This window comes from Saimiri boliviensis, chromosome 5, assembly GCF_048565385.1.
Source record: "Saimiri boliviensis isolate mSaiBol1 chromosome 5, mSaiBol1.pri, whole genome shotgun sequence".
Classification (NCBI taxonomy): Eukaryota; Metazoa; Chordata; class Mammalia; order Primates; family Cebidae; genus Saimiri; species Saimiri boliviensis.
In genome coordinates this window covers 65,443,465-65,456,273 of record NC_133453.1, presented here as the reverse complement: position 1 = coordinate 65,456,273, position 12,809 = coordinate 65,443,465, and the positions used below count along the sequence as shown (strand labels likewise).

Below are 12,809 nucleotides of genomic sequence, written 5' to 3'. Positions count from 1 at the left end.
ACATAGCCCAAGCTGGTCTCGAACTCCTGGCCTCAAGCGATTCTCTTGTAATTTGCTGGAATTACAGAGATGAGCCATAGCACCCAGCTAAACTTCATGTTTTAAGATGAAAATGTTCAACTTTCAAAACTCCTTTCCCTTGGTCTGCCCTTGCTATACAGTCAACACATCTCTTCTGCCTTCTTAATTGATTGGCTACTCAAATATATCAGTTTCTTGGTTCTTTTTTTTTTTTTTTGAGACGGAGTTTCACTCTTGTTACCCAGGCTGGAGTGCAATGGCGCGATCTCGGCTCACCGCAACCTCCGCCTCCTGGGTTGAGGCAATTCTCTTGCCTCAACCTGCTGAGTAGCTGGGATTACAGGCATGCGCCACCATGCCCAGCTAATGTTTTGTATTTTTAGTAGAGACGGGGTTTCACCATGTTGACCAGGAAGGTCTCGATCTCTTGACGTCGTGATCTACCCGCCTCGGCCTCCCAAAGTGCTGGGATTACAGGCTTGAGCCACCGCGCCCGGCAGTTTCTTGGTTCTTAAAAGTAGTGTTCTGGCCAGATGCTGTAGCTCACGCCTGTAATCCTAGCACTTTAGACGGCAAAGGCTGATCACTTCAGCCAGGAGTTCAAGACCAGCCTGGGCAACATGGCAAAACTCCAACTCTAAAAACAATTACAAAAATTGGGGCAGGCACAGTGGCTCATGTCTGTAATCCCACCACTTAGGGACACCAAGGCAGGCAGATCACCTGAGGTCGGGAGTTCAAGACCAGCCTGGCCAACATGGAGAAACTCCATCTCTACTAAAAATAGAAAATTAGCCAGACATGGTGGTACATGCCTGTAGTCCCAGCTGCTTGGGAGGCTGAGGCAGGAGAACCACTTGAACCTGGAAAGCAGAGGTTGCGGTGAGCCGAGATTGCACCATTGTACTCCAGTCTGGGCAACAAGAGTGAAACTCCGTCTCAAAAAAAAAAAAAAAAAAAAATTACAAAAATTAGCTGGGCATGGTGGTACATGCCTATAGGCCTAGCTACTTTGGGAAGCTGAGGTGGGAGGATCAGTTAAGCCTGAGGAGGTTGAGCCTGCAGTGAGCTGTGATCATGCCACTATACATGTCACCTAAGTGACAGAATGAGACCCTGTCTCAAAAAAAATAAGTAATGTTTTCTTCATATGGTTTGCAAAAAGGATTTGGCAAAGGCTGGAAAAGACTTGAAATATTGAATGAATAACAAGCACTGAATACTGGAACAAGCCCAGCTTTATTACCTCCTCTGATCTCTGAAAACACATCAGCGAATGCAGAGCTAGTGCTGGTAAGCTACAATGAGTTGTCACAGTTGATGTAGTCATTATCAGAAGATCACAGTATATGCACAGAGAGTCAAATACTTTTAACAGGTCTACATTTAAAAGGTTTCTTATGTAATTTTACAGCTGGTAAATCAACCCCTTGATGACACAGTGAAATAGGACTAGAATTTTAAAGCACTTAAACATGGGTTTTTAATTTGTTGACCAAACATTAAGACATTTCCTCAGTCTCTTTTCATATTAAAGAAAAAAATACTTGCAGTAACAAAGGAAAGTATTAAGGTTTCTTTCAAAGATGCAGACTGATTTCCAGTATTCCAGACCTTTGGATTATGTAATGAAATGGGAGCTAATAAAAAAGAATGCACACCTGACAGATTGAATATTTTTTCTATTATGAATAACTATTAAAGCCATCTATCAGATTTTATTTTAAAGAGATATGAGTGATCAAGTTATTAGATTAGCACCTCAATTTTGAGCCAAATGGAAAACTCCTATAGATTTTGTAATTCTGGACATCTCATGAGCTGCTGTTCATCTGCTCATGAGATTTTAAAGAATTGTAATCCACTAAGTTGTACATGTAAGAGCAAAGTGTTAATCAAAACACTGCAGCCAGATATGGTAGCTCATGCCTGTAACCTCAGCACTTTGGGAGGCCAAGGCGGGTAGAGCACTTGAAGTCAGGAGATTGACACCAGCCTGGCCAACATGATGAAACCCTGTCTCTACTAAATATACAAAAATTAGCCTGGTGTAGTTGTGCTTACCTGTAATCCCAGCTACTCGAGAGGCTAAGGAATGAGAATTGCTTGAACCTGGGAGGTGGAGGTCGCAGTGAGGCAAGATCAAGCCACTGCACTCCACCCTGGGTAATAGAGTGAGACTTTCTCTCTAAATAAATAAATAAATACCTCTGCAAATCTTACTTTTTCAAGACATTTATGGAAAATAATTCCTAATAAAGAAGGCATAGGGTATATGTAAAATTCTTCCTTATATCTTAGTCTTTGAGGAAATATTTTAAATTTCAACCACCATAGACAGTAAAAAATACCTCTCAGATGCGTATTCTTTGTACTCTGTTAGATGCTCCCTTTTTGTGTTCATATATGTTTTACTGCAGATTGTATTTTCCCGAAGTAGCTGAAACAGAATCTATTTTTCCAAGTGCTCTTCTTATAACGTTACCTTAACATTTATCTTATGGAGAAGTGGAGTTTATGTCTCTTCCCCTTAACTTTGGGCAAACATTTGCAACTGTCTCAATAAAAAAAATACACTGGAGAGTGATGCTATGTAAATTTTGAGGCTAGATCATAAAAATGCCAAGTGTTTCATCTTGCTGTCTTGGGACCCTCAATACAGGGATTCAGCTGTATGCTGTAAGGAAGCCTGCACTGGCCCATGAAGAGCTACATGGTAGGTGTCCTGGTTAAAAGCCAGCATTTGGGCCAGGCATGGTGGCTCACACCTGTAATACCAGCACTTTGGGAGGCCAAGGTGGGCAGATCACACCAGTCTGACTAATGTGGTGAAACCTCGTTTCTACTAAAAATACTAAATATTAGCCAGGCATGGTGGCCCACGCCTGTAATCCCAGCTACTTGGAAGGCTGAGGCAGGAGAATTGCTTGAACCCAGGAGGCGGAGGTTGCAGGGAGCCAAGATCGTACCATTGCACTCCAGCTTGGGCAACAAGAGCAAAATTCCATCTCAAAAAAAAATAGCCAACATCCTCTGCCAGATAAGTGAGTGAAGTCATAGCCAAATGATTTCAGTCCCCAGTTGTTGAGTTACCTCTGGCCTTTGAGTCTTTCTGGCTGATGCTTCAGATATGATGGAGTGAAGACAACCATCCAAACCCATTGCACCCAATCTGAATTCCTGACCCAGAGAATCTGTGAACATAATAGAATGGCCATTTTATGCCAATAAATTTTAGGGTAATTTGTTACACAACAATGGTAACTAGAACGTATGTTACCTAAAAGCTATATTAATGACAAGACTTCCAATTTCTTATAAATTTCTGAATAAAACCATACAATGAGCCTCATGTATTTTCAAAGTAGTCTTCAAATGTAAAATAAGAATAATAGCAGATGACCCTAAAGTGGACCAAGATATGAAAAAGTTACAATTCATATATTAATAGTATCTCATGCCTTTTCATTGGCCAGAACTAAGACCTTTTGTCTTTCAGAATTAGGCTTTTTGTCAAAAACCATATCCTCAAACAAATTAGTTCCACTTAGTTTTTTCTTCATATTTTTATCTTTCTGAGTAGTCTTGACTCTCAGTCTGCTAGGCTTTTCTCTTTTTTTTGAGATGGAGTCTCACTCTGTCACCCAGGCTGGAGTGCAGTGATATGATCTCGGCTCACTGTAGCCTCTGCCTCCCAGGTTCAAGCAATTATCCCATTTCAGCCTCCTGAGTAGCTGGGACTACATGCACGTGCCACCACGCCCCACTAATTTTTATATTTTTAGTAGAGACGGGTTTCACCATATTGTCGAGGCTGGTCTCAAACTCCTGACCTTGTAATTCGCCTGCCTTGGACTCCTAAAGTGCTGGGATTACAGGCATGAGCCAACGTGCCCAGCCAAGTTTTGTATTTTTAATAGAGACGGGGTTTCTCCATGTTGGCCAGGCTGGTCTCGAACTCCTGACCTCAAGTGATCCACCCGCCTCAGCCTCCCAAAGTGTTGTAATTATAGGCATGAGCCACCGTGCCTGGCCGAGCTTTTCTGCTTAGACATTCCATCATTCTCTCAAACTTAAGTTGGTCTCAAACCAAACCCATTTCTTCTTTGAAAATCTGAATCTTCTGAGAGAGTAACAAAGCAAATGAGGCAAAATGTTAAAACCTGGTGAATGTCCTAAAAGATAAACAGAAATGTTTCTTTGTAAGAGTCTAACAACTTTTCTGTGAGCTTCAAATTATATTTCAAAATAAGGAGCATGTTGAAACAGAAAAGAAAAGGGATAAGGACTAGAAACAAGAACTGAATTTACTGCAGAGTTCTCTAATTCTGGTAGTAATGTCTGTTGTTACTGGTGCTTAAATACTTCGGAGCAATCCTTCATTCCAGATTTCCTCAGTTCTTCTAATTAATCAATATGATTTTTGTCTTCCTTTTTTGCCATCTGTAGTTAACATTTTAATTTTTCTCTTCCCAATATCCAATCCCCCTTCTGATGCTAACAGTGTCAAGATTTTCCTTTGGAGAGCCATTCTCCAGTTTTAGATCTTACATAAGAGTGGGATTCAAGAATGAAAATGTAACTCAGGTATAACATCTTGCAGATGGTCAATAAAGAAGCAGCAAGTTCCTTTAATAGTTTAAGTCGTTAAGAAAAAGTCCTGCCCAGGCGTGGTAGCTCATGCCTGTAATCCCAGCACTTTGGGAGGCCAAGGCAGGCGGATCACCAGGTCGGGAGATCGAGACCATCCTAACATGGTGAAAACCTGACTCTACTAAAAATACAAAAAAGTAGCTGGGTGTGGTGGTGTGCGCCTGTAGTCCTAGCTACACGGGAGGCTGAGGCAGGAGAATCGCTTGAATCCAGGAGGCGGAGGTTGCAGTGAGCCAAAAAAAAAAAAAAAAAAAAAAAGGAAAGAAAAAGGCCTAACTAATCTTGCTGTTTTGCTCTCGTTTTCTATTTTGCCTTAGAGAGAAATGTGCTCATTAGGACTTTACATATATATATATACACACACATATACAGAGAGAGACATGGAGAGAGAGTTAGTGTGGGGTGAGTTTACTATAGAAAAATTACACTTTCTGCAAAAATAGTTGGTCCTCTTTCTTTCTTTTTTAGTTCTTACCTTGGCTTAAAGTATAATTCCTCAAGTCAAAATAGTATACTTAGGTAGGTAGGGCAATCTAAAATAAAATCCCAAGGATGAGAATCTTCATTCTTTCAAACTTTGTTGCCCTGATCCTTGCACGTCTAAAGGCCGAACAGCCCCGTTGCTAGGATGCCACGTGGAAGCCGAAGCCGTACCTCCCGCATGGCCCCTCCGGCCAGCCGGGCCCCTCAGATGAGAGCTGCGCCCAGGCCAGCACCAGCCGCTCAGCCACCAGCAGCAGCACCCCCCTCTGCAGTTGGCTCTCCTGCTGCTGTGCCCCGGCAGCCAGGTCTGCTGTCCCAGATGGCAACCACTGCAGCTGGCGTGGCTGTGGGCTCTGCTGTGGGGCACACACTGGGCCACGCCATTACTGGGGGCTTCAGTGGAGGAAGTGGTCCTGAGCCTGCGAGGCCTGACATCACTTACCAGGAGCCTCAGGGAACCCAGCCGGCACAGCAGCAGCAGCCTTGCTTCTATGAGATCAAACAGTTCTTGGAGTGTGCCCAGAACCAGGGTGACATCAAGCTCTGTGAGGGTTTCAGTGAGGTGCTGAAACAGTGCCAACTTGCAAACAGATTGGCCTAATCAAGAAGTTCAAACTGGAGAAACAGAAAACCAGCTCTCATAACCAAGTTAACTTAATATAAAAATTTAATTACTAGTGAAGGTGTAAAGTGTAGCCATCAGTTAAACCTCTCCTGTCATTCCTAGCTTCCTTGCTTCAGAATTGAAATGGAAGGGGGTGTTCCTACTCTGTAGAATTTGGAGCTGGTCAGATGTTTGTGTGGCCTCCTTAAACTAGCTGTTATGATTTTATTCTTTGTGAGTTAATTAGAATAAAGTGATTTTCTTCAAAAAAAAAAAAAAAACTTTGTTGAGCTGTTATATTGTAAAGGATAGCCTCCTGTTTTGGATTTTGGCTTTTTTTGGTCTTCTGCACAATGACCAACTAAATGAGCCCCAGGAGGCCTACAAAAAGCAGTATCTTACTAACAGAGGCAGAACTACCCTGTGCTTCTTTTGCCATCTCTTGATTTACCCACACCACAGCCCCAGGTCTTAAAACCTATTCAAGAGAAAGGATATGGATATTTTTGTAAAATCAGTTTGTGTGTGTGTTTTTGTTTGTTTTGAGACAGAGTTTCGCTCTTGTTACCCAGGCTGGAGTACAATGGCACGATCTCGGCTCACTGCAACCTCCGCCTCCTGGGTTCAGGCAATTCTCCTGCCTCAACCTCCTGAGTAGCTGGGATCACAGGCACGCGCCACGATGCCCAGCTAATTTTTTGTATTTTTAGTAGAGACGGGGTTTCACCATGTTGACCAGGATGGTCTCGATCTCTTGACCTTGTGATCCACCTGCCTCGGCCTCCCAAAGTGCTGGGATTACAGGCGTGAGCCATTGCACCCGGCCCTGTATGTGTGTTTTTAAGAAAAGAAACATAGAGCTGTCTATATTACAAGCATGACTGTGAAAGGGATTTCGTTCAGAAGCAAGTGAATATCTGTGCCAATGCTCAAAGTCTACGTGCTTCAAGAAGTCCTAATATACACCTTTTTTTCCTTGCTGAGTCTTACCTACTTCACTTCCTTAAAATGCCAACCCATGGGCCGGGCACAGTGGCTCACACCTGTAATCCCAATACTTAGGGAGGCTGAGGCGGATGGATCATGAGGTCAGGAGTTCAAGACCATCCTGACCAACATGGTGAAACCCTGTCTCTACTAAAAATACAAAAATTAGCCAGGGGTGGTAGAACGTGCATGCAATCCCAGCTACTCAGGAGGCTGAGACTGGAGAATCACTTGAAACTGGGAGGCAGAGGATGCAGTGAGCTGACATTGCACTATTACACTCCAGCCTGGGCAACAGAGCAAGACTCCATCTCAAAACTGCCAATCCATGGTTTATAAAACCTACAAAACTCAATGCAATGTCCATCACTCCTTTTTTTCTTCCTTTTTCTCATTAACTAGCATCATTGCCCTCTTTGGCAACTGCACAGTTACCAGGTATTGCCAGAAAGGTTCTAAAATAGACTGTTGGTCTTTTGCTCACTCTTTCCTCTTGCTAAGTTTTGTTTCTTTCTTGTTTGTTTGTTTGTTATTTGAGATGGAGCCTTGCTCTGTTGCCCAGGCTGGAGTGCAGTGGTGCAATCTCAGCTCACTGCAACCTCTGCCTCCCGGGTTCGAGCGATTCTCTCACCTCAGGCTCTCCAGTAGCTGGGATTACAGGCATGTGCCACCATGCCTGGCTAATTTTTGTATTTTTAGTAGAGATGGGGTTTCACCATGTTAGCCAGATTGGTCTCGAACTCCTGACCTCAGGTGATCTGCCCACCTTGGCCTCCCAAAGTGCTGGGATTATAGGCGTGAGCCACCGTGCCTGGCCTCTTGCTGTTTTTCTTCTCACCTACAAGCTCCACTGGCAGGTTGAGGCCCTTGTACGGTATCCAGTGATAAATGTTGAATCTATCCTTACCGGTATTTGCTCCTTGGAGGTGAAAAAAATAAATGTTTTATAAAGCTCAAATTGGCCTTATCAAACAAAACATCTGCTAGATCAGTGAATGACTGGTGACAGCAGGAGACAGCAGTGCTGGCCTCTCCAATAGAAGTCACTGCAGTTAATGGAAGCTATTATGGGAAAATTCTGGCAAGAAGTTTTCTTTTTCTTTCTTTCTTTTTTTCTCCTTCAGACAGCTAAGAATTTTCTTAAAGAAAAAATGTATTCAGTTGCTAGGGTAACTGTGGTTTCAAAACTACCATAACAAAAGCCCAGATATCACATATCAAACTACCAAATTGTTAATTTGACTGGTATTTTAAAATAACTGCTTGAAAGAGATGTTTCCGGCCGGGCGCGGTGGCTCAAGCTTGTAATCCCAGCACTTTGGGAGGCCGAGGCGGGTGGATCACGAGGTCAAGAGATCGAGACCATCCTGGTGAAAACCCCGTCTCTACTAAAAATACAAAAAATTAGCTGGGCATGGTGGTGCATGCCTGTAATCCCAGCTACTCAGGAGGCTGAGGCAGGAGAATTGCCTGAACCCAAGAGGCAGAGTTTGCGGTGAGCGGAGATCGCGCCATTGCACTCCAGCCTGGGTAACAAGAGCGAAACTCTGTCTCAAAAAAAAAAAAAAAAAAAAAAAAAAAAAAAAAAAGAAAGAGATGTTTCCTCCTTATCTTAGCTATACAGAACAGAGGGAAAGGAAGAACAGGAAGAAAAGAAGGAAAAAGGAGAAGAAAATTCATAGATTTGTTTAAGAAATGTTTTTGCCTTGCTAAATATTTGTTGGAAGTAAAAATTCTTTTACGTTATGGATACATTTATTTAGTCAGATAGGATTTATTTAGTCAGATTTACATTTAGGATTATTTAGTCCAGATTACATTTAGGATTTATTTAGTCAGATTCAAAACATAAGGTGGATACTGGGTTATTCTGTTTTCAATTTCTCTTCCTGCATTTCAAGCCTTGCCTGGGTTTTAAGTGAACAGTTTTCCATGAGTACTTGGTAAAAGAACTGGTTACTTGGGGGAGTCATGCATGTTCTGAAATCTTTAATGAGTGATTGTATTTTTTCTGTCTTGGTTTTCATCACTTGATTTAAAGTGAACATAATAAAGCCATTAAGTGCTTGGATTCTGGAATTGGTTATATCTTGGACTAAATTCCTTTTCTATCCCTTATTAAACTTTTTTCACCTCTGAATTTCTTTATTTGTAAAAAGATTAAGGCCAGGCAAAGTGGCTTATGCCTGTAATCTCAACACTTTGAGATGCTGAGGTGGGAGGATTGCTAGAGCCCAGGAGTTTAAGACCAGCTGAGCAACATGGTGAAACCCTGTCTCTACTAAAAGCAAACAAATAAATAACTTGCTGAGCATGGTGGCATGTGCCTGTAGTACCAGCCACCTGGGAGATCCACTGAGCCCAGAAGGTCAAGGCTGCGGTGAGCCGTGACTGCACCACTGTTCTCCAGCCTGGGCCACAGAGTGAGACCTTGTTTCTAAATAAATAAATACTTTAAATATGAAAAGAATATCAGCCAAGGGCTGTGGTATGCATCTGTAATTCCCGATACTGGGGACGCTGAGGTAGGAGGATCCCTTGGGGCCAGGAGTTTGAGCCTATAGTGAGTTATGATCCCACCTGAGATTAGCAACTGGAATCTGGCTTGGGAAACATAGTGAGACCCTGTCTCTTAAAAAAAAACAGGGTGGGGGTAGGGGAGAGGGATATCAGAACAAATGACTGACTTACCTCAGCAAATAAATTGCAAGGAAAGGAAAAGAGAGAGAGGAACCTATAGATTAAAAGATACTGGGAGGCATATTAACTAAATGTTTTATGTGCATGTTTAAATCTGATTTGAAACAAATTTTAAAAATCATTTATGAGACAATGGGGAGATTTGAACATTGATTGGATATCTAATATTAAATAATTATTTCAAATGTGTTTAGGTATAATTATAGAATAACATTGTTTTGGAGGATTTTTGGTGTTATTTTTTGACATTTTGATAAATACTGTAATATTTACAAATAAAATAATATAATGTCTGAGATTTGCCTCAAAATAAGGAAGAGGGAAATGGATGGGATAGAGATGAAACAAGTTTGGCCGTAAGCCGACAAATGTTGGTACTGGGTGATGGAAATAGAGGGGCTCATTAAAATATTACCTCTACTTCTAAATAAGTATTTGATTTTTTTTTTTTTTCAATTTTCAGACAGGATCTTGCTCTGTCACCTAGTCTAGAGTGAAGTGGTGCAATCATGGTTCACTGCAGCTTCGACCTCTCAGGCTCAATTGATCCTCCCATGTAAGCCTCCTTAGTAGCTGGGACCATAGACACACATAACCATGCTCAGCTAATTTTTGTATTTTTTGTAGAGACAGGGTTTTCCAATGTTGCCAGGCTGCTCTCAAATCCTGGGTTCAAGGGATATGCTCTGCCTTGGCCTCCCAAAGTGCTGGGATTATAGGCTTGAGCCACAGCGCCCAGAAGATACTTTCTACAATAAAAGTTTTTAAAAGGTATCAGTAATACCTGGTAAGATTATTGTGTGGATTAAATGAGATGCTGTGTGTAAAGCACTTGGCAGAATGCCTGGTATATAATAAATACTAGCTATTATTACTTTTAGAGACAAGGCCTCCTCTTCCCCTCCTGCAGAACTATGAAAGCCCGACCATAAAATATGTTGCTGACTGGAGCAGCTAACCTTAACTCCTTCCAAATCAGACAGCTGCAAGCTGTCATTGCAAGCATCCTCATCCAACCTTGCTTCTGTACTAGGCCCTGTGCTTCCCACACACACACTAAAATTCTGTTTGATAGCGGCTGTTGGCTTTGCCTTTAGTTTCACAGTAAGTTTTAGCTGGGAATTTTATTTCAGTGGAAAATGGAAAGCAAGAGCTTTTTTAGCTCAACTATTAATAAGTATTGAGCACATTGTTAGGAATATCCCTATATAGTTTTATTTAACTTTCATAACAATCCTTCAAAGTTGAAATTATTAGCTTCGTTTTAGAGAGGAGGAAACACAAGTTTCAAGGCCCACCTAAGGTCACAGCACTGTTAAGAGTGGGTCTCAAATCACACCCAGCTCCTGAGACCTCCAGAGGGCTGGTGCTTACCCAGGAACTCTGGCTATCAACTCTCTTGCCTTTCTTTTCCTTATCCTAGCTTAAAAACAACTGCCACCCAGAAAAGTTTAAGTTGCCATTCCCAATTAAAAGAGTCTGACACCATATTCATCTGTCCTGTAGAGGCAGAGGCCACACTGGTTCGCAGCCGAGTGGTAAAGAGGTCTGCTTAGCTGATGAGGAGGATTACAGGCTTGGGAGTAGCTTGGGCCCTGCAGAGGGGAGGCTCTGAATGTAGTAATAGAAACACAAAGGTTTTCGGGATTGCGCTGACATTTGTGTTTCATTTTCCTCTTGTTCCAAATGCTATTCAACTTAAAGGAAGAAGAAAGCAGGGAGAGGTACCTTATACGAAAACTGTTCAATTCCGAAAATTAAAAACAGCCAGCTGCCATCAAATACCATGGGCCCTTTTTTCAAACTTCAGCTGTAATTTAGTTGGGAGGTTGCAATGGCACTCTAAACTTGCAAATGATGAGTTGACCTTAGAATCCTGCTTATATAAAGCCGGACAATTCCATACAAGGCGGGTATCTGGTTACAAATGAAGTTACTATTTATGGCGGACTTGTGCAGGAACGGAGCGGAGAAAGAGGAACCAGGAGAAGGAGAAACTCGCGACGACGGTGTTGCCGAAAGAGAAGTGTTGGCGTCTCAAACTTGAGGATCAGCTTCTTGGGCCCCACTCCAGGGTGTGTTTGGGGGGTCCGGTTCTTTCCACCGCCGCCCGGAAGATTCTCAGCTCTTTCCCCGCCGAGACCCAGAGGCCCTCACTCTGTGACCACTCCCGGTGCCAAGCTATATTCAGGAACTGACTAGCCGGAGCGAACCGCCCACCTCCCCAGACCCGCCCACCCCCTGCTGTGAATCCCTGAGGTTCTTGCCTGGCGAAGGTCCCCTTAAATTAGGAAACTATAGCTATTTAAGAAGAAGTGCAAAGTAACTCGCGCTCTGCACGTCCAAACGTGGCATTCTAGGGAGTTCCCCGCGGGCAAGGAACTATGCTGCTCCCCGCAGCTGGGGCGGAGAAGAGGGAGCCTGCGTGCTGGGGCCGGGGCGTTGGGAACTTCGGGCAACCCAACTCCAGGGCCCCGCCCCCGCTTTCCCGCCTGCCGGGGACTGCCAAATGGGGAACCACCCACCTCCCTGAGGCAGATTTGGGATGGGAGGGGTCCAGAAGCGGTAGAGTGGGGGCGCGGAGCGCCAGATTCTGCCGCTCGGAAGTCGGGGGCAATTCCCAGCTCCGCCGCAGGCCCCCGCGTTCGCAGCGCGCTCAGTTGAGGGCGCGGGCCTGGCGCGCGGTGTCAACGCCACGAAGTCATTTACTTGACCTGAAGGAGCAGGCCCTCGACCCATTGGAGGGTGGAGATTCCTTGCATTCCCTCCTCCCTCTCCCCCGGGTCGGCGGAGAGACGTGGAATTGAGCTGGAGCGAAGATTCCGCAAGCTCTGTAATTACGCACACACTGAAAGCTTCACCGTTGACTTAAGTTACTTGGCGCTGCGAGAGCTGGGGCCCTGCATATTGATTAAATGCAGCCTCTATTTACCTAAATAATAAATGTAGAGATTAGTAACGTTCACTTGATCACAATAATAGGGTTGACAATTAAGGGGCAATGCATCCCAGATGTAGCGGAGCCTATGGGCTGCGTGCGGCGGACAGAGGGCTTCTCGGAGAGGGGCGCTCCAGCAGTTGCGGCGGCGGAGGTGGTGCAGAGCAGGAAGCGGCGCGGGAGCACAGCGGGAGGCGGAGGGGGACGCCTAGCCTCGTTAAGGTCTTCAGCCACCCGGCCCGGGAGGCTGGAATCTGGCTTTGGGGGACCTGAATGTCCCGACTCCCAGGGAGACATCTGGAGCTCGGAGCCAACCACCCTGCAGCGATGGCACCTGCCTCAAGGCCGTCTCGCTTGCTGATGCCTGCCTGGGAAGGAGGATGGACGCCGCTGGCATGTGCCCGGGTAAGTGTGTCTGTCATA

General features: G+C 44.1%; 1 protein-coding gene and 1 pseudogene across 4 annotated transcripts in view; both read left to right on the top strand.

Annotated features, from left to right (window-relative positions):
- Positions 1-12,809, top strand: part of SP9 (Sp9 transcription factor) — a 46,866-nt gene that overhangs the window by 21,629 nt on the left and 12,428 nt on the right. The window contains exon 2 of one of the 3 annotated variants that reach the window (XM_074399453.1): positions 11,153-12,791. The exons of 1 other annotated variant lie outside the window; for it this stretch is intronic. In XM_074399453.1, coding sequence (XP_074255554.1) covers positions 12,660-12,791 — 132 coding nt within the window. In that variant the 5' untranslated portion in view covers positions 11,153-12,659. Of the gene's footprint in view, positions 1-11,152; positions 12,792-12,809 lie in introns of those variants that run through there. One more of the 3 variants, XM_074399455.1, reaches the window with a different exon arrangement.
- Positions 509-8,022, top strand: LOC101037851 (coiled-coil-helix-coiled-coil-helix domain-containing protein 2 pseudogene; annotated as a pseudogene). Its single transcript, XR_012517716.1, has one exon. The product of XR_012517716.1 is annotated as a coiled-coil-helix-coiled-coil-helix domain-containing protein 2 pseudogene (transcript).